This window comes from Panthera onca, chromosome E1, assembly GCF_046562875.1.
Source record: "Panthera onca isolate mPanOnc1 chromosome E1, mPanOnc1 haplotype 2, whole genome shotgun sequence".
In the NCBI taxonomy this organism is placed as follows: Eukaryota; Metazoa; Chordata; class Mammalia; order Carnivora; family Felidae; genus Panthera; species Panthera onca.
In genome coordinates this window covers 30,450,353-30,471,005 of record NC_138352.1, presented here as the reverse complement: position 1 = coordinate 30,471,005, position 20,653 = coordinate 30,450,353, and the positions used below count along the sequence as shown (strand labels likewise).

Below are 20,653 nucleotides of genomic sequence, written 5' to 3'. Positions count from 1 at the left end.
GGGGTGAGGGTGACAGACAACTGGAGATAACACAAAGTTTCAGCTACTGAAGAATCTGGTCATGCAGAGAGGGCCTCTAGAATTGCTCAAACAAAAACAGGTAAGAAGCCTAGGGCAGGTTACTGGTTTTGGCAGGTTAGTACCACCCATACTCTTGAGTTTTATTTATAGCACAGGAAAGTCCCACTTTAGTGCTCACAATCTGAAATAGGCTTTTGAGCCAGCATTTCCGTAAATGTTCCCAGGAACATCAAAGTCCTTTCAAATGTTCATAGAATTTCATTTTTAAAAAACGCTACCATATTTTTTCTTCTAAGATTTATTTAATAAACATGTAAGAAAAGTTCTGGATTTCTGTTGGTCAGATTATGCAATAACAATCTGCCTTGAGGCAAGTGTGATTTTCTCAAAATTATCAAAAACATTCTGTACTTTTAGTTCTTAAAGGAAAAAAAATGGTTTAACTTCTCATTTGTTTCCCATTATATAAAGTTTAAAAGCAACTACTCGTACACCAAATTTCTTTGTGCAGCGATGAATTGATCCGTGAAGCCATGATCTGCTGTTAATATGAATCCAAACTGCCCACTGGCACTTCAGCATAACTCTCAGAATGCCCAGACTGAGAGGTGGAGGGCTGCTGGAGGCAAAAGAGCTACTGCCCGGAAAGGGGTTCCTCTTCACCTTCTCTGGACTGATGTCACTTTCCTCTCCAACAGGACCCACCTAAGACCTGGCTCAGCAATCCCTCTTTGGGGCCTCTCATCCACCGGCCAGCTTCCTTTCCTGCTCTCCTGGGGCAGATGAATGCTTTCTAAAAAATATCCTCCACGATTCTCTAACAAATTCTTTACACAGCAAGTAAGCTTCAGCTCAGATATGGCCAGATCATCAAAATTTGAATTTTATGGAGATCGAATTAATGAGGTTTTTTTCCCTTATACAAGTACAGTTTATGCACTACTGGATCATCTTCCTCTTTTTGAATCTGGTAGTCTTACCTAGAATTTGACCAGCTTGCAGACAAAGGAGCCAGAGCTGGGTTGTTACCGTAATTCACTCATTTACCAACCACTCTTTAAGTACTATTTACTCTGAACTGGCATGGTGGGAGGACACAGAGATAACAACATGAAGACACCTGCTCGTTAGGAGCTCACAGGCTAACAGGGAAAATAAAACATGAACATCAAGTATTATGTGTACAGGGCAGAAAACAAGGACTAGCCTGTAATAGGACCCCAGGGCCTCAGAAAATGGAGCTGTTCCTGCAGCTGAAGGATTTATACATTCACCACATGTTTCCGGACGACCTACCAGGTGCCAGACATGTTCTAAGACTGGAGAAACCCCCATGAACAAACCAGACATGGTCTCTGCTCTCACGGAGCTTACAATCTAGCAAAAAAGACAAAGTAGGATCAGGGTATTACAATTCAGCATATAGGTGTGCTGACTCGGGGCGGGGGGTGGGGACGGGTACAGAGATTTGGCATCATACACACATTTCACTTAGGCAAACACAATGGTGTATTTTTCTGAAAAGTTAAAAAAAAAAGACAAGGAAAAAGGAAAACAATGTTAAGTCATTTGCGCCATTTCACCGGCGCCTCCACTCACTGAACAGACCAGCTGGAGGGCCTAAGGCAAGCTTGTGCCCCTGCCGCTCCTTGTGGCCTGTTACAGTTCCCAAGAGCCCTTTCAAAAGTGAGCTGCTTGCCTAAGTGTAAGTCCAACACCTAAAAATATGTGGGTATTTTTGCACAATATGGCCCTAATTGCAGGCCAACCATTTTATCTGGAGCTCAACCAAAGAAACTCTGATGTATTCCCACACAGGAAGGAACCAACTGTGCTGGATCTTTCGATGCCGGTTTTCAACATGGCACCTTACTCAGGGTTTCCAAGAGGAATTTTGATTACACTCCATTTTTATCTTAGGTGTGACTGTATAACCCAACCGTGGAATGAGCCGAGTCTCGTCCAAGGCAGTACTGTGGGATACATAGCAGGGGCCCATAATCTGGCTCTGGAAGTTGGGAGGTAGCCTCCTGGAGGGGTCTCTAAGTCCTTGAAGATGAGCAAAAGAGAAGGCAAGGCTCAGATGGGAGAGAGAAAGGTCCGGGGGGAGCGCGTCACTGCTAGAGAAGAACAGCACCGAGCAGAGTTTGAAAGGCTGGTGAGATCAAGGTGGGTCCAGGGAACTTGTGGGCACAAGGGCAGGGGAGGATGAGAACACGAGCCTTGTGAGCTACCACAGTAGTTTGGAATTTATTCCAAGTGCAACAGTGAAGTCTGGAAAGGTTTTAAGCAGAGGAATAACAGGAATAACTTTAAGAAAGTTCATTCCGAAGTGCATGAAAAGATGCCCAACATCATTAGTCATCAGGGAAATGCAAATCAAAACCACAATGAGACACCAATTCACACTGCAAAATAACAAGTGTTGATGAAGATGCGGAAAAACTGGAACCTTTATACGCTAATGGGAAAAATGGAAAATGATGGAGCCACTTGGGAAAACAGTCTGGCAATTCTTCAAAAGGTGAAGACGGAGTTACCATATGACCCAGCAATTCTACTCCTAGGTATATAACCCAAGAGTAATGAAAACATCACCACGTAAAACTTGAACATAAATGTTCCATAGCAGCATTAGTCATATCAGCCAAAAATGGAAATAACTCAAATGACCATCGACTGGTGAACGGATAAATAAAATGTACTGTTCATACAATGGAATATCATTCGTTAATAAAAAGAAGTACTGACACATACTACAATACACCATGATCCTCGAAAATATGTTTAGTGAAAGAAGCCAATCACACATCACCACAAAGTGTATGATTCCATTTATATGAATGTTCAGAATAGGCAAATCCATACAGACAACAAGTAGTGGTTGCCAGGGTGCGAAAAGGGACTGGAGAGTGACTGCTAATGGGTACTGGGTTTCTTTAGGGTGATGAAAATGTTCTAAAATTGACTATGGTGATGGTTGCACAATTCTGTGAATAGACTAAAAGCCACTGAAGTGTATACTGTTTTTTTAAAGGTATTTTTAAGTAACCTCTACATCCAACGTGGGGCTCGAACTCACAACCCTAAGATCAAAGTCACATGCTCTACCAACTAAGCTGGCTAGGCGCCCCTGAAGTGTATACTATAGAAGAGGGAACTGTATGCTATGTAAATAATATCTCAGTAAAGCTGCAAAAGACAACGAAAGTTTATCCCAGCTGCAGTGCACATAACAGAGGAAGGGATGGGGTACGGGCCAGAGACCGGGGAGGAGGCTGCTACAGGGATAGAGCAGGAGAAGATAGTGACTTTGAACTAAGGGGAAGATTTCATGGGACCAGACTAGAGGCCAGAGGAGCGCTTGTCACGGGCTCCACAAGTTCTCCTGGGTAGCTGGTGTGTCTCCCAAGAGGGAGAGTGGGGGCACAGAAATGAGGTATCTGCAATTACTATCAAGCAGCAAAACGTATTTGAAATCTCATGTGTAAAGACTAAGAAGAATACAGAAAAATGTGTAGCTCTCCTGCCCACATGCATAAGGAGCACCCAGGCACGCTGAGCTGCCACTAGGGGACCATCCTGACTATCCACCCCCACTCCCAAACTCCAAAGAGAGGGCCTGGGCATTCAAACCCCTGTAAGATGTTTCAAGATCTGAGTGCCTGAGTGTAGGCTGGAGAGTGAGACAGGAGGTGACCAACCATAACTTGGGGAAATAAAATCTTTAAGATACTTTTCTGGTTCTGTGTATTTGTAAGGACTGCAAGGCTGCTCAAGCGGGCATTTTTCTTGGTTAGATCAAAAGTCCAGTTTTCACTACACACCACCACCACCCTCCCAGAAAGCCTTCCCTGATCTCTTAAAGGAGACTGGCAAGGGCTTAAGGTCATGGGACAGATGGGCCTGAACTACTGGTGGAAAAGGTCATGACTGGGAAACACAGAAGCATAAAGAAGGGCATTTCTTGAACACTGCTGAGACCACATCAGTTAGGACCCTGACCACAAGGACATCTTTGTCATGCTTGAAGACCCACAGACTGTAATGGAAAAGGGATGGGGGTGAATCCTTGTCCACAACCTCATGGTGTCACAACCCTCAACTGTCTCTTTGACCTACCCCACACCTGTAACAGAAACCAGGGCTGGCCAGCCCACCACAACCATTGCTTCAGGAAGAGTAAAAACACCACAGAGATGCACCAATGAAGTCAGAAGCTGTGGTACCAGCCCATTCAGTTGCTAGATGGGAAAACTGAGGCCCAGGCCCGTGGACAGAACCAGGAGTTGGCACCCGGGTCTCTGACTCTCAGGTCCTTGTCCTTCTCATTCTACCAACTCCCTAAACCTTGCCCCTTCTCAAGAACCTGGCTTTCAGCTGTGTGCTTCACAGGACCAAAATAGCTGAGAAACTTCAGAAACATTAGGTCTCAACTGGCAGAGAACCATCTCTTTCCCAGAATCCTATCAGGAAGCAGAAACATACAATAGTTACAGGCTCCGATCTTTCTAAAGGGAGTGAAAAAAGCACATTAACCAACAAAACATGGTACAGTACAACTGTTGCAGCTCTTAAGTCCCACAGCCCTTTATTTTCTTTATTAGCAGCAGCATTCTGCATTCAATCATACCATACTGTAATCAACTATCAATGCGACCATCAGCTCAGCCACAAGTAAAGATCTCTAGAATCCAGGGCTACACTAGGTACTGAAACACGCCAGACAGGTGAAGAGCTGTGACATCACAAAGGGACAAAGGTTTATAATCTCTAACTCCTAAATTCTAGTGAACTGAAGAGAAACACTATTTTTAAGCCTGCAAAGGAATATAAACATTAAATACTTCAAGATAGAGATCAAACAGGAAGACAAAATAATCTACTGCCTTTAAAACAATCTGAAAGGAGTTTAGAAATAAACAAGAAATAAGCAAACTAAAATTTCCATAACTATGATCTTATTAGCCAGTTTTAAAGATAACTTCAGGTGCCAGAACTTGGAAATAGAATAAATACCAACGTATCACTTCTGAAGTGATAATAAACAACAGGACCCCATCTCTGATGGATGGATTTTTTTTTCCTACAGTGGCCAAAAAACAAGTTGAATTCTATATACAACAGACAGACTATACAATTAGGATCATTTAAAAATAATGAGACTCCTCTCTTTGCCTTCTTCCAAAGTATATAATATATATTTAACAGCACACATAAGACACCACTTGAGCTTCCCTTGTAGCCAACAGGAAGTATTTTCACATATAAAAATTAAAAATTTTAACTTTTAAATCATTAATATTTTTAAACATAATACAGACTTAAAAATTGTTCAACATTAACCCATGACCCCACCCCTAGCACAAAAGTCCACCCCAAATCCAGAAGTCACAGTTTTTTGTTCCTAAAAATCCCACAGCACTGAACTTGATCTTCACTTCAAGCTGATTGCTACGAAGAGGCCCCTAACAGAAATTCCCAGGAAGGAATGGAAGCACGATCGACGCTGCATCTCTTATCTACCTGGGCGGCACTGGTGCACCTCTGTAGTCAGGTCCATGAGATTCGGCCCCGACACTAGGGTCCTGGAAGGGTGAGCTGGCAGCTTCCCTCATCTTCCCCCTCGAAGGCTGTCCAATAAGCACCTGGGAATTGACTTTTCTTGGGAAAAGGGTGCTGGTAACAGCTGTCAGGGCCAAGGCAATAGTGAGAAGTTCAGTTCTCTGCTCTTTGGATGAACTGTGTAAAACATTTCTTTAAAAGACACAATGTTAAAAATATTAAGAAAAACGTCTACAAAATCTGGAGGGCTGCCTTTCCTCAAAGGGTAAAGCTTGTGGGATAGTGGGAAAAAAGTTGAGGGCCCAGAACTCTAACTCTGCAGCAAAAGATAGATGCCCTTCAAAACACGTCACATTCTTAATATGTCTTGCTGAAGTAGCAAGAGCTGAGGGTGACTGTGTAAGAGCAGGAGAGGCGCCAACTCCTGCAGGGGGAGGGAGGGAAGGTTCCTACTGTGCACCCCACCCTGCACGAGAATGTCAGACTTTAGGGCAGCTGCCATTGGCCCCAAGGGCATCAGGACTCTGCCTCTGAACCAGAGCTGCTTTCCCGACTAACTTCAATCTGGAGAGATGGTAAGTTATCTAACCGGCTCTTCTTTTGGCGAGACTGTTCTTTCTCCTTTATCAGAGCCCCCCATGCCCTTTGCAGCTCAGAGTCGTCTTCCTCAGTGCCCGGTGTTCTGTGATCCACCTTCTTCGTGTTCTTTTCTTTGGTCTTGGGTGCAGATCCTAAGCGAGTCCATAAACTACCTGTTTGGGTGAGAAGGCATTTCAGTTTTGGTGGTCAATGCTGAGAAGCAGGGGCACTGCCAACAACCTAATGTGCAAGAAACACGGGGGAGGGGGTCTGTGGCTCTTGGAACCTTTGTGCAGTGCTGGGAAGGTTATCTCCTTTCCCTGGCTATAGTCCCCTGCCTGCAAAGTGAGGGATCTGGACCCAATGGGAGACTCTCACAGCTAGGGACATGTGCCTCCCATATGCGTATCAGAATCACCTGCAAGGCTACTTATGCTACATCTCCCCTCCCTGGTGAGACTCACCATTCAGTGTAGAGCTTCATTCTGCCGGGAGCGGGCCATTCCCAGATCATTCCCAGCTATAAATTCTGCAAAGTGAGGGACCTGCTACACTGTAAACTTTCAGAGATTTGGCCCAATATCTATTCATTTTTAAAATATACTTTATTAATATCTCACAATAGAGAAATATGCGTTTAGAATTTCATAGCATACTATAAGGCAATTAAACATTTTATTTATAAAGAATTTTAACAACATGTGGGGCACCGGGGTGGCTCGGTCAGTTAAGCCTCTGACTTCGGCTCAGGTCGTGATCTCACGGTTCATGAGTTCCAGCCCCGCATCAGGCTCTCTGCTGTCAGCACAGCTGTCCCCCTCTCTCTGTCCCTCCCCTGCTCACGCTCTCTCTCAAAAATGAACATTAAAAATATTAAAAAAAAAAAAAAAAGAACTTAACAATGTGGAAAAATGATCACAATAAAATGAAGAAAGCAGGTTATGTATATGGACAAAGACTTTAATGGAGACTTAAGACTAAAAAGTATTTGTGCTAAACAGAAAGAACCAAGGCTGGTTTTGTTTTTTTCTATTTTCTACATTTCCTATACTGTTATTATTACAATTATGACAATGACTATAACAGAAGAGGAAAAATAATTTAATTTTGACATATGCTATTTCCTGCCTTCAACTAACAAAGTATTTCTATGCTATAGTCTGCTCTTACCCAATTCCTATCTCCTTCAGTTTTAAGTGTTACCAACCTGATTTCTTCTCCCGAGTATCAGAGTAGAGGCCTTTAACATCTTGCCTGGGAACACCCAGTCTACTATGTACATCAGAAAAAGGCTCTCTCCGAAAGACTGGGTTACTACTAAAAGCCTTTTCTGGAGAATATGGTCTTTTTCCTAACCGCTGGCGTATATCTAGAAGAAGAAAAAAAAGTATTACTGTGACCAAGCTTGTGTGCTTTGTTATTCATACTGTCAACCTGAGATCTCGACAGGACCTAGTGCCAAATCTCCCCAAAGGAGGACAAAGAGCCTGACAAAATCAAGCTTCTAAAATTCTTCTGTGTAATCAGTCTGGATTCCCCTAGGAAAGTGCAGACATAGGGGCTTTCAATGGAAAAAAAGCCTCTCAGCTGACTGCTCCAGAAAGGAATTTCTGAGGCAGAATCAGCTGTTTGGGTTTTTTGTTTTTGTTTTTTTGTTTTTAGTAGAACCAAGTATACCAAAGAATTTCCAAACATCTCAGCTAACAATACTATAAGTTCCCTGAGGGCAGAAGCCACAGTCTTTGAACATATAAGGAATTTTTAATAAACTTATTACATTTAACAATAAATGTAACAAGATGGCTAAAACCCAAAGGATCAAGAGAAGATATTCCAAATCAAATTTGCTTTTCCTCCCTCCCATCCCTCCGAAGTCTGTCCTGTTGAGTTCCCTCTAACAATACGCAGCAGCAGCAGCAACAATAGGTTTATTCGCAAGTCATTGGGGTTTTTACCCATCCTGCTAATTGTCTCACAGAGCAGCATTCCCAACTTTCTGGTTCCTCAGGGCTGAGCCCTTTGGCTCCTTTCCCTTTGCTCCCTTCTTCCCAATGCTGAGTCTTCTATCTTCACAAAGTTTGATGTTCTCATCCATTCCGTCTCTACTTTCCCTGATCTAGTTCAGGTCCTTGTTACTTATTTAAATCTCTACCCTACCCTACCTGGCCACAAAATTATCTTTCTAAAATAGATATAAGATTAGGTTATCTCCCACATCAAAAAACTAGGTTTGCCAACTGAGATCCCACACCACTGCTACCAAGGCCTTGCACTAAAGCCACTTCCTCCGAGAAGCCTTCCACAATTCCCTCAGTAGACTCCCTCCCTCCGTGTGCCCACTGCCCACTGCTTACAGACCTATGAGAATACTTACACTCTGCTGTGGGGTGGGATTACCTGAATATGCACACTCACGTTACTACATCTGAGTCCTAGGATGACTCGGCAGACCCTCCAAAGATTCTAACACTCCCAGCACCTACCCCTGGCACACAGCAGGCATGCCCAAGTACCCACTCTATGTGTATTTGCACATACATACTATCTAGTTCAAATTCTTAACCATTTACACAACAACCCAATTTCTATTATCCTTATGTATGAAGTATATCAATGACATTCAGAGCAAAATAATTGTTTGGGACAAAAATATTGAAAGCCAGTATTGTAAAAGTATGATTATGTTCCATGTCTTAAGGTTCCAATGCCTAACCAAAAATTTAGAAGTGATGAAGCAGGATAACTAAATCAGTTCACTAATGGCAATGTTTTAACCAAGGACTTATCTCTGCCTGAATTCACTTTCTGGAGCTCAGAATGAAGCTGAGAAATGCAAATGAATACTACCTGATTTAGTATTGCTGCCTGGTGGCCGTGGACGTGTGTGCTGACGTTTTTCATCTAACAGATGTCGGACATCTACAAATTTCTCAGTCGGTAACTTGTTACCGATTCGGTTTTTGATATTGCTTGTGGATACAGTATCTGCCCTCATGGAGTTCCTTAAAAAAAAAAAAAGGCACAATTAACCAACTTCAACTGTGGGACAACGCCTATGCAACAATCTCATATACTTTGGAGAAAACTTAAGATACCAAATTTAATATACCAAATATTCACTCACAAATACCATACACCAATAATTATTTGCTTATAAAAATCATGATCAGCTTGCTACAGAGAGACTAGTCAGGGCAAATAGGTTCCTGAGTTTTCCAGGGTGGTTTCCACAAATGATACCTGTAAACTATCACAGAATGTATAATTACAAGTTCCCTCCCTTCTGAGACAAACATTAAGTAAGGCCTGCAAAGCGCTCAGGGATCTCTGTTCATGCAGGCTGTGATTTCACAGTAGTCAAGATACAAGAGGATCTATAATCTCTTTCTTTAAAGAGCAGACTTCTCTGTCAAAGACATCTGCTACCATGCACCAGCATTATTCTGACAGCATTCAACACTGGAAAGTTCTCTAAAAACTAAAAATAAGGATGTGAACAAAGTCATACAAACAAACCAGATTGAACTGTTTTTCCTTTCCCCAAACACACCACCAAGTACACTTAGGGAGAGCAACTCTAGACCCCAACCAACCCTTTGAGCTGTACATCTGCCCTCAGGAATCTGCTCATCCCCACTAGTCATCAAAGAAATACACATTAAAATAAATTTTTTTTTTTTTTTTTTTTTTTTTGGCCCACAAAATTAGCAAAAAGTAGAGAGTGATAAGTTTGGCAAGTATATAAGTAGTAGGTTATAAAGTGAGTAAAACCCTTCTGGAAAGATATTTAGCAACACCACATTTTTAAACACACATATTGTTTTGTACAATAACTGGAATTCAAGAAATTTAATTAGTGCAACAGTAAGAAGATAGAAACCTAAATGTCCATCAATAAGGGACCGGTTAAATAAATCATGCTCCTTTCAAACAATGGACTACATCTGGGTGAAAAATAACAGAGTTGTATATATAATATATGAAATGGAAAAAGCACACTGTAAAACAATATAAATCCAACTTCATTTTTGAAGAAATATATTTCTCCGTGTGTTATGTATACACATAAAATTATTCATTCAATTGCTTAGTCGCTATTTTAGGAGAGATTGAAACCATGGGTGATTTTCACTTAATATACTAACATTTTTATAACAAGGAATCAATTGTGTATTTAAAGAAACAAATGGATGCTTTTATTCAAATTCTTCATAAGACTGAAATTAGAACAGATAAAAGTGACTATAAAATTAAGAGGAGCTAAGAGGAAGTTAGGAATTAGTATTTAAAATCAAATTAAAAGCGAATGGCTCAGTCAGCTGAGTGTCTGACTTCAGCTCAGGTCATGATCTCGCGGTTTGTGAGTTCGAGCCCCACATCGGTCTCTGTGCTATCAGTGCAGAGCCTGTCTCAGATCCTCTGTCTCCCTCTCTCTCTGCCCCTCCTTCTCTCTCTCAAAAATAAATAAACATAAAAAAAAATTTTTAATTAAAAAAATCAAATTAAAAGCTCGCATTGATAAAAAGAAAAGGCTTTTACCTAATATTTTTCAACTGAGATTCCACTTCATCAGCGTACATGGTCATTTTCATGCTTTTCTTTGGTGAAGGAGTGGAAATCATTTTCAGTTCTAGATCATAGTCCATTTCATCGGAGTCTGAACTGCTGGCACTGGACTGCCTCGATGTGCTCCGCTCCCGGGTCTGCTTGAGAGCTGGGAGCTCCTCGTGGTACTCTACCACCACTCTGTCATCTGCATCCATGTCCTGGTCTTCCTCCTCCTCCTCCTCCTCCTCTTCCTCCTCTTCAATGGGTTCCTCCGGAACATTTACTAGTCCTAAGAAATTTAACCAAGAAACATTAGGAAAAGTATTAAAACTAACAAATCTGATTTTCTGCTCTACACTGGTGGCCTTTTTTAAAAAGGTGGGGTTCCCACGCCTGAGATCTTACTGGAGCATTATCTACATTAGTGCCAACCCAGTTGCCATTCCGATATCTACAACAGAAAAATGGCTAGGTAAAGTATGATCTAGCAAGCTGACGGATATTATAAAATTACCTACAATCTAGTCGACTGTCGTTATTCATGAGTTCTATATTTGCAAATCTGCCAAATTTATTTGTAACTCCAAAATCCACACTCACAGTGCTTTCATGATCATTTGTGGACACATGCAGAATGGCAAAAAAACCAGACAGGCATATTCCCAGCTGAGGTCAAACGAGGCAACACTCTGCCTTCATGGTTCAGGTCTCATACTATACACAAGTATCCTTTTTGCAGACTATTAAGTGTCATGTTTTTCATATTTTTGAGGCTTTTGTTGGTGATTTCACTGTTGAAAAGGGCTTCCAAGTGTAGTTCCAAAGCTGTCTAGTGTTTCTAAGCTCAAGAAAGCTGTGATATGCCTTATAGAGAAAATACGTGTTAAATAAGCTTTGTTCAAACATGAGTTAAAGTGCTGTTGGCCGTGAGCCCAATGTTAATGAATCAATAATATGTATTAAATGTCTTTAAACAGAAACACACATCAGACAAGGTTATATATTGATCAGCTGATGGAAATGGTGTGACCAGAGTCTCTGAATGGTTTAGTATTCACTATATCAATTGTCACAGTGACTTTATAGCACATAACCACTGTGAACAATGAAAATGAATTCTAACTTCAAAGTTCATGAGAAGATGCTCATAAGTGGAGGACTATAAAATATATGTTCGTAGCGATTATATTTATTATGAAGAGACAAATAGGAAAAATGTAAAATTAAATCAGTTGTTATATTAGAGTGCTAGAATTATGGGCAATTTGCTTTTTAATTTCTTTAGTAATATATACATAAAGATTATAAAAATATCTTAGAGTAACTGAAATTAGAAGCCTATAACGGTGTAATAGAAAAGTATGTGCATTTTTAAGATGCAGATTTCAAATATACAATTTTGGATATACACATAAAATAAAAACGATAGACTTCACCTCTCCTTGTCCCTGTCACAATGATAAACATGTATGCATGTTATCCCATGTTTGTATGCTAACTTAGTTCTCAAAGCATGTAGAAGATTTCACATCTTTAGATTCAAAATAAAAACAAATCTTTATAAAACATAATGAAAATGGTTCTTCTATAATAAGCACCAAAGAAAGAAAGGAAGGAACAAACGAACAAACGAAATGAAACCCAGGTCATGGTATCTCATTTAGCTGAGGCATTCGTGTGCATGAGCCAATAAGCATAAAACACCAGACACAGCAGCCTATTTTCATCATCAGACAAAAAAATAAAATCAAGTCATCTGATAAATTTTTTTCATTCAGCTTTTGATATTAATAGTAGAAAAATTAGATTCTTACAAAAAATTTTCATTTTTTCCTATGTCACATTTGGCCTTTTTTTGTTAGAACAGCTTTCATAAAATCATTTGACCTCTTTTGTATGGGCAATTTAAAATTAATTGTGACTTGACTTACTTTCCTATATGTTGGCAGAGGGTGAGGGCAAGGAAGAGAGGATGATAAAGTTTGGAACCTTAAAAGACTGTATTAAGAATAAGAATATGATTTCGGGAGCCAAACATGTGTCTACCCAAGAGCTGAGCAGGCAACTACCGGAATGTCGGTGTTTATAGGACGTCAAGCCAACGTCATCCCCAATCAGGGCTCTCTTCTTGATCACATCCCGCTGAATGCGACGGGAATGATACCTTCGCTTCCTGCAACGTTCCAAAATAAGCACATGATCAAAAACCAACAAGAAGGACTCTGAAATCCACTAATTGAATTCAACTATACACTGATGAAATGTTAGGTACTGAAACAGAGACATTTTACATGAAACTGTAACTCAGCCTTTCATACCATTTACCACAGTTAAGAATCCTGACTCCTTCTTGTCTTCCTTCAAGTCCACACATGGCACTGACACTGCACTGCAGAAGACCAACTGAAGGATTAAGGAAACCTTAAGTACTATTTAAACTACTGTATTTTAAAGTTTTGGACTCACCAAGAATTACTAAGAATTCCTTTCATGCCTCCGTAATTTGGATTCCCGTATTTCATGTAATACTGACTTCTTCTGGCTGCTCCAAGTTCCTTTTTGTCATCTAAAAATTAATTACAACAGTTACCCAGGATTTCCCACTGGTGTGAAGACAATGTTGAATGGTTTAAAAAAATGTCTGCCGGGGAGCCTGGGTGGCTCAGTTGGTTGAGCGTCTGACTTCGGCTCAGGTCATGATCTCACGGTTTGTGAGTTCGGGCTCCACGTCTGGCTCTATGCTAACAGCTCAGAGCCTGGAGCCTGCTTTGGATTCTGTGTCTCCCTCTTCCACCCCTTCCCCCGCTCGCTCGCACTTGCTCTCTCTCTCTCAAAAATAAATAAAGGTAAAAAAAATGTTTTCTGTAGCTGGGATCACATCAGCACAATTTGCCAATAAAAGGGAAAGATGCACTACAAACATTCACTCTCAGTGCCTATAAAAGCACTGCAGTGTTCAGGGGGTGGGGCAAAAAACAGAGATGAATGAGGTTAAGCTGTTGTTAAGGAGCTGACTGACCTCACAGAGAAAATACTATTAAAAACAACAACACAGCATACAAGGTTCCAAGAAGCATAGGAGAACTTCAGTCACTAGAGCTGTTCAAAAACTAAAAGGCTTTCTAGATGAGGTAGCTTTTTTACTGGTCCCCCGAAAGGTATTTGTTTCTGAATGACAACACCATAACACAGAATCTAAGTATTAAAGAAACAGATTATACATAATTCCATATATTTGGTAAACCAGTTTTTCTAATTTATTGTTATGTTCCTCAAAATGGCTTAAAGAAAATAGCCTAGCACCATTTATCTAGAATGCACTCCAATAAGCCACTCAAATGAACACAGAAAAGATCACTTCTGTCAAGTTAAAATGCCAGTTAACAGAAAGAAAAAGTGGGCAGTGATCTTTCATAACATAAACATCTCTGATGGCTTTCATAACATAAACATCTCTGATGTTTTCACCATAAACATAACATAACATAACTTTCATAACATAAACATCTCTGATGGCTCCTAGGGCACTCACTGACTGCAAAGGATGAAAACCAGTGCGAATGTATCCATCCAGTACTACAAGTAAACAGTGGCACAAGCTAGTATGTACACCCTTCAGAAAGACATGCCCACCAGCTCCTTGGAGAAATGGCTGATTCCAGATCTGGGACAGGAAAAGTACAAGTTGAGTCTGGGAAAACAACATGTTTCACTGGGCCACAAAGTAAGAAATTGCTCAAAGAATCATGGAGGCATGTCAAAATAACGTAACTTGAAGGGACTCCTCTGGCCCAACTCAAGAACATTTGTAAAGCAAACAAATGATACGAATGAATGATAAACCACTGAATAAGACTCATGAGTCTAAACTGATGTAAGTAAATAAACAAATGGGTACAAAAAGAAAGTTCTTCCTTGTAGCAGAATGCCAACTCATAAAGAAATGTAGAATTAAAAAGTCCTCAATGGGTGATAATTGGAAGTATGATGAGCAGAAAGCAGTTCACATAATCTCAAAGTACCTCCCTACAAATTTTAGATTTACAAATGGAAAAACAGGAGAAACCTGACAATCATTACTTTAACCAAGTGAGAAAAGTTAACACCTCCAGAAATGGGACAAATAAATATCATGTGCCTCCTGACACGATGCACTGAAAATGATAACAGCAGCACTTCTGTGGTACTCTTGCGAACACGCACAACCTGATTTAATCATGAGGAGGTAACAGACAAACCAACACTGAGGCAGAGTCGATAAAATAATGAGCCAATACTTTTTTTTTTAAATTTTTTTGTTTTTACATTTATTTTTTTCTTCAGAGACAGACAGAGACAGCGTGAGCAGGGGAGGGGCAGAGAGAGAGGGAGACACAGAATCAGAAGCAGGCTCCAGGCTCTGAGCTGTCAGCACAGAGCCCGATGCGGGGCTCAAACCCACAAACCGTGAGATCATGACCTGAGCCGAAGTCGGATGCTTAACCAACTGAGCCACCCAGGTGCCCCAGTTTTGTTTTTTTTTTTTAAACTAGGCTCCATGTCCAGTGCAGAGCCCAACATGGGGCTTGAACTCACGACCCTGAGATCAAGACCTGAGGTGAGATCAAGAGTCGGATTCTTAACTGACTGAGCCACCTAGGCACTCCAAGCCTATACTCTTAAAATATGTCTCAGTCAAGAAAAACAAACCAGAGTACTCCATATTCAAAATTCTTACATATTTTAATGTACACCAAAATCACTGTGCATAAAGAGACTTGCAAACTTAAAAGGCTTGGCACGACTGAGTGGCTTAGTTGGTTAAGCGCCTAACTTCGGCTGAGGTCATGATCTTGCAGTTGGTGAGTTCGAGTCCCACATCAGGTTCTCGGCTGTCCACACAGAGCCCGCTTTGGATCCTCCATCTTCCTCTCTCTACCCCTCGCCCCCACATGCTCACATGCACACTCTCTTTCTCTCTCTCAAAAATAAATAAAAACATTAAAAAATTTAAGAGGCTTTTAATTGGACTCCTTAGAGAATTAGAGCTGAATGGCACTATTAGCAATGTCCAGGAGGACACTGCTGTGATAAATTTAAAAGTATAATTTAAAAATGTTTTCAGGGGGGCGCCTGGGTGGCTCAGTTGGTTAAACCTCCAACTCCATCTCAGGTCATGATCTCACAGTTCATGAGTTCCAGCCCCACATCGGGCTCTGTGCTGACAGCTCGGAGCCTGGAGCCGGCTTCAGATTCTGTGTCTCCCTCTCTCTCTGCCCCTCACTCACTCACGCCCTGTCTCTGTCTCTGAGAAATGAATAAACCTTAAAAAATAAATAGATAGATAGATAGATAGATAGATAGATAGATAGATAGATAGATAATGTTTTCAGGGACGCCTGGGTGGCTCAGTCAGTTAAGCATCCGACTCTTCATTTTGGCTCAGGTCATGCATGATCTCATGGTTCATGAGTTCAAGCCCTACATTGGGCTCTGCACTGACAGCATGGAGCCTGCTTGGGATTCTCTTTCCCTCTCTTTCTGCCTCTCCCCTGCTCACTCTCTTTCTCTCTCAAAAATAAATAGAAACTTAAAAAAAATGTTTTCATAGTTCAGATGATAATTTGGCTGAAAAACACAGAGGGCAAAGTAGCTTTAACAGAGAATAACTTCCTTTAGGCAAAAATCACAAAAGTATACAAATAGCTAACATTCACTTTCAAAGTCTGAAATTTAACTTAGGCAGCAAGCCATCATTTTACAAGTACAGAATATTATACAGTTTGAATGGACTTTGAGATTACTTGACCGAACTTCCTATTCAAAAGAGAAGGATGTCACTGAAAAATAAATGACTTTGATTAAAACTAAAAATCAATGCCAAGAATCACATTTACCTTTTGTAGCAAATCTCATGAATAACCTATTTCCTTTAGCAAGTTTGTTAGCTGGACGAAGATCGTTTCTTAGCAGAGACTCTTCTTCTACTTGAGACAATGTGTCCAACTTAAGAAAAAAGAGCATTTTCAATATAAACATTAAAGCTTCTTTAATATTTATTCAACAGCAAAGTCACCATTGATTGAGAAAGCATTCTTCAACAATTCTCAAAGCATGACAGCACTGTTCCTCTGAAGCATTGCTAAGTCAGATGTTCTCCCTGAACATTCTAAGAGTCTCCATCATTCTCTATCTGTTTACCCTTCTTTACTTTCCTCCATAGCACTCCTCACTTCCTGACATTATATTACATATCTGTGTATCTGTGCATTCTCTGTCTTCTCCACTAGAATGTATGTTCCAACAGGGGCAGGACTTTGGCTTGATCTATATCCATAGCACCTAGAATTTGGTATATAGAAGGTACTCAATAAATGTTCTTTAAATGAATACACTTTGATATTTCCAACAAAATACATGCTCCATCAGGAAGTAGTCCATCACTTGCTTCTTCTTAATTTTATGGATTAGACAAGTAACACTTCAAAGTATTTCTCAATAAAACCATTTTCTTTTATACAGAAGTATGAGTACAATTCTATGATCTCAAGAAGAATCACTCATTACAGCCACATGAACTGAAAGGCCAGGCACCTGGTGCACCCTCCAAAGGTCTAAAAGTGAAAGCCAGAGGAAGAATGCAACGCACTAAGTCTTTAAGACTTATATAAAAAGACAGCTTTTGCTGTCATATAAAAAGACAGCCTTTTGCACTCAAACCTTTAATATATCTTTGCCCTATTACTAACCTCTATATCACTGGAGTTCTCATCTTCAACTTCTCCTTCTTCGGCCTCATCATCATCTGAACTGTCTTCCTGCTTGTCTAAAACATAATGCAAGCGACAAGATGAACCTTAACATAACTCCATCTCATGTAATTTAAAAGTTCAAGATTTTCTCCCTCTTTGGATTATCATAGCTTATTTTAGAAACAACTGACAATGAAATGCTATATAATGCTCTGCACAGAAACCTAAACTAACTGTGTAAATAACAGGACTTTTAGCCCAAAAGTCCCTCCTTTGTGTTACCTTTTTTACTTTTCTCAGATGACCTGTCCTCATTGGCATCCCTGCTTCTTATCTTATCCAGGGCTGGCAAAGAGCTCATATTGATAAGGGCTCGTGTGGCTGTCATTTCATCCAGCCAGACAACATTACCTGAAACAAAATGTAAAATAAAACCTGACATCGCATCTAAATGGTAAGTTTTTTAAAAACAAAGACTGCAACATGTTCCTTGCTATGGCCTCATCTAGCTACAGATCAGCATCAGTAAATGTACAAACCAACTAATGAAAGAAGTACAGAAAGTGGTAGTAAAACCTCCTTGATAAAATCAGCCTAGAGCTGCATTCCCAAATGGGGTTCCACAAAATAACTGTCAAGTATTCGATGAAAATGGGTTCTGTGTATTAAACCTGCCTGGCTCAGCGAGTGTTACGTAGTGTTAGCAGTTCTGATGATGATGATGATGATGATGATGATGACGACGACAAGAGGATAACATCAAAACAAATTTGGATTATCCTTCATACTACTGTCCCCTACAGGGAAGCCATCTGCTGTTCCTTATCACTCAAATGTGCTGAATGACTGTTTCCCACTGTAAAGTATGAGTGATGATGGCATCCACAGAATATACAATGGAGGCATGACAGTCACTTGGCTTTGTAGCAACTACTTTAATCTGCTTCTTTAAGCAAGAGAATTTAGCAAGAAAAAGGTGTTGAAAAGTCTTGTAGAAAAGAAATCTGTTTAATTTTGTTTAAAACAGCATTTCTCAAACTAAAGTTACCCTTACATCTTACTTACATCTCAGTTTGGGAAATGAAAGGCTACAGATTCTTTCTCACTTTTGTTATAAATATGCCATGTGGCCTTGGGTAAACAATTTCCCTTCTCTGTTTTTCAGTTCTGATGTACAACATGAGTTAGCAAAACTGTGTAAATCTAATAAGGGTCCCTCCAACTCTAATATCCCTTAGCTATAGTTTTAGTGACTTAGATCAGGAGTTAGCAAACTACAACCTGTAGGCCAAATCCAGTCCACCACCCGTTCATTTATTTATTTGTATTAGTACCAGCTTTATATAGGTATAATTAATGTAAAATAAAGTATACATCCCCCATGTTTTTGTAAAAAAAAATTTCTGGGGCGCCTGGGTGGCGCAGTCGGTTAAGCGTCCGACTTCAGCCAGGTCACGATATCACGGTCCGTGAGTTCGAGCCCCGCGTCAGGCTCTGGGCTGATGGCTCAGAGCCTGGAGCCTGTTTCCGATTCTGTGTCTCCCTCTCTCTCTGTCCCTCCCCCGTTCATGCTCTGTCTCTCTCTGTCCCACAAATAAATAAAAAAACGTTGAAAAAAAAATTTAAAAAAAAAAAAAAAAAAAAAAAATTTCTATGGAAAACAGCCAGGCTCGTTCAATAACATATTGTCTATGGCTGCTTTCATGCTACAATAGCAGAGCTGAACCAACACAACAAAACAAAGACTGTATGGCCTACAAAACCTAAAATATTTACTGTCTAGCCCTTTATAAAAAAAGGTGTGTCAACCTTTTATTTAGATGGTGTAAGTTAAGCAAACGGAAAAATGGAGAAAACTCTTCAATCATGTTTCTTCTTTCAATGAAAACACTGAATCAACATCTTTAAAAGCTTTTTTTTTTTTTTTTTTTTTAATGTTTTATTTATTTTGGAGAGAGAGAGAGGGGCACAGAGGATCCGAAGCAGGCTCTGTGCTGATAGCGGTGAGCTCAATGTGGGGTTTGATCCCAAAACTGGGAGATCATGACCTGAGCCAAAGTCAGACACTCAACCAACTGAGCCACCCAGGTGCCCCTGAATCAACATCTTCTAAAGAAAGCAGCTGGGAAACCCAGGCAGCTATCCAGGGTACAACCTAGCAGATCAGCAAGCTGATAGTTAAGTAAAGCCAGACTAGAAGTGAGTTAAGACAAGAAGCTGGCAGAGTGGTTACCACAGGTCCTGCCAGGCTTGGAGTGGGCAAGCAAGTAAAAATTACAGCTAGTTCACAAGTTAGAGCAAGCAGGTGAAGTTCCAAAGCAAGTACGGGTGAGAGGTCTGATACAGTGTCAGAAGGTTCTGGTTCAGTTCTAGCTCAGATACTAAGGCAGAACCAGACATGTGAGTAGCTACATGGGAAGGTGCACTGACAAAAGCTAAAGCCCTGAACACACAGCCCCAAGTCTATACAGTTGGATCCACCCTTTTATTGGGAAATTGTGGGAGTTAAGGAGGCCTCGGTCATGTACATATGACTTAGATGCCAGCAAGTAGTCTGAACCATAATCATTCACCATCTGACATGGCAAGAACTCCTAAAATCATAAACAAAAGCATATTCAAAAAAAAACTTGCATGTACTTACAGGAGGTATCATCCAACCATTCAATGTGAGCTGGAGGATATTCTTTAAAATAGGAAAAGATATCCTGGGTACTCATCTCATCTACTCCGCAAATGTAGATTGTCTCCAATCTCACTTTGGGGATTGCTAGAAAAACAAGACACAAAAGAGATGATAGAATTTTCCCACCCACTATTGTACATCCCACAAGTAGTCATTTATGACAGTTCAGATAACATATATTTAGAAAAGAAATATGTTAAAAGAGATGACAATTATTTCAAAAGAAAGGAAATATGACAGAAAGGTAAACTATTTTAATTTTTATCACAAAGCAAGAGCATTAAACAAATGATCTAATTCAGAACAGGCATATTAGGCTGAAAAAGATGAAACAAATGGTGTTAGTAAAATACATGATACCGCTCCCCAGATTAACCTGTAATAATTAAAGCAATACCAAATTCAGCAGGATTACTCCTTGAACTTGACAAGGTGATTCTCTAATTTTTAAATGCTTGTCAAAGAGAGATGTGCAATAATAAAGACAATTCCAAAGAGATGTTGCCTCTGAATATAAAGCAAA

General features: G+C 40.3%; 1 protein-coding gene across 1 annotated transcript in view; it reads right to left on the bottom strand.

The window, feature by feature from the left end:
- Positions 1-4,586: 4,586 nt before the first annotated feature.
- The window catches only part of NCBP3 (nuclear cap binding subunit 3), a 33,214-nt gene continuing 17,147 nt past the window's right edge, over positions 4,587-20,653 (bottom strand). The window contains exons 4-14 of the mRNA XM_060647003.3: positions 20,089-20,214; positions 17,727-17,855; positions 17,442-17,518; positions 16,590-16,698; positions 13,180-13,279; positions 12,783-12,886; positions 10,705-11,002; positions 9,013-9,167; positions 7,373-7,534; positions 6,176-6,338; positions 4,587-5,710 (exon numbers count right to left, since the gene is read on the bottom strand). Coding sequence (XP_060502986.1) covers positions 5,602-5,710; positions 6,176-6,338; positions 7,373-7,534; positions 9,013-9,167; positions 10,705-11,002; positions 12,783-12,886; positions 13,180-13,279; positions 16,590-16,698; positions 17,442-17,518; positions 17,727-17,855; positions 20,089-20,214 — 1,532 coding nt within the window. The 3' untranslated portion in view covers positions 4,587-5,601. The remainder of the gene's footprint in view (positions 5,711-6,175; positions 6,339-7,372; positions 7,535-9,012; positions 9,168-10,704; positions 11,003-12,782; positions 12,887-13,179; positions 13,280-16,589; positions 16,699-17,441; positions 17,519-17,726; positions 17,856-20,088; positions 20,215-20,653) is intronic.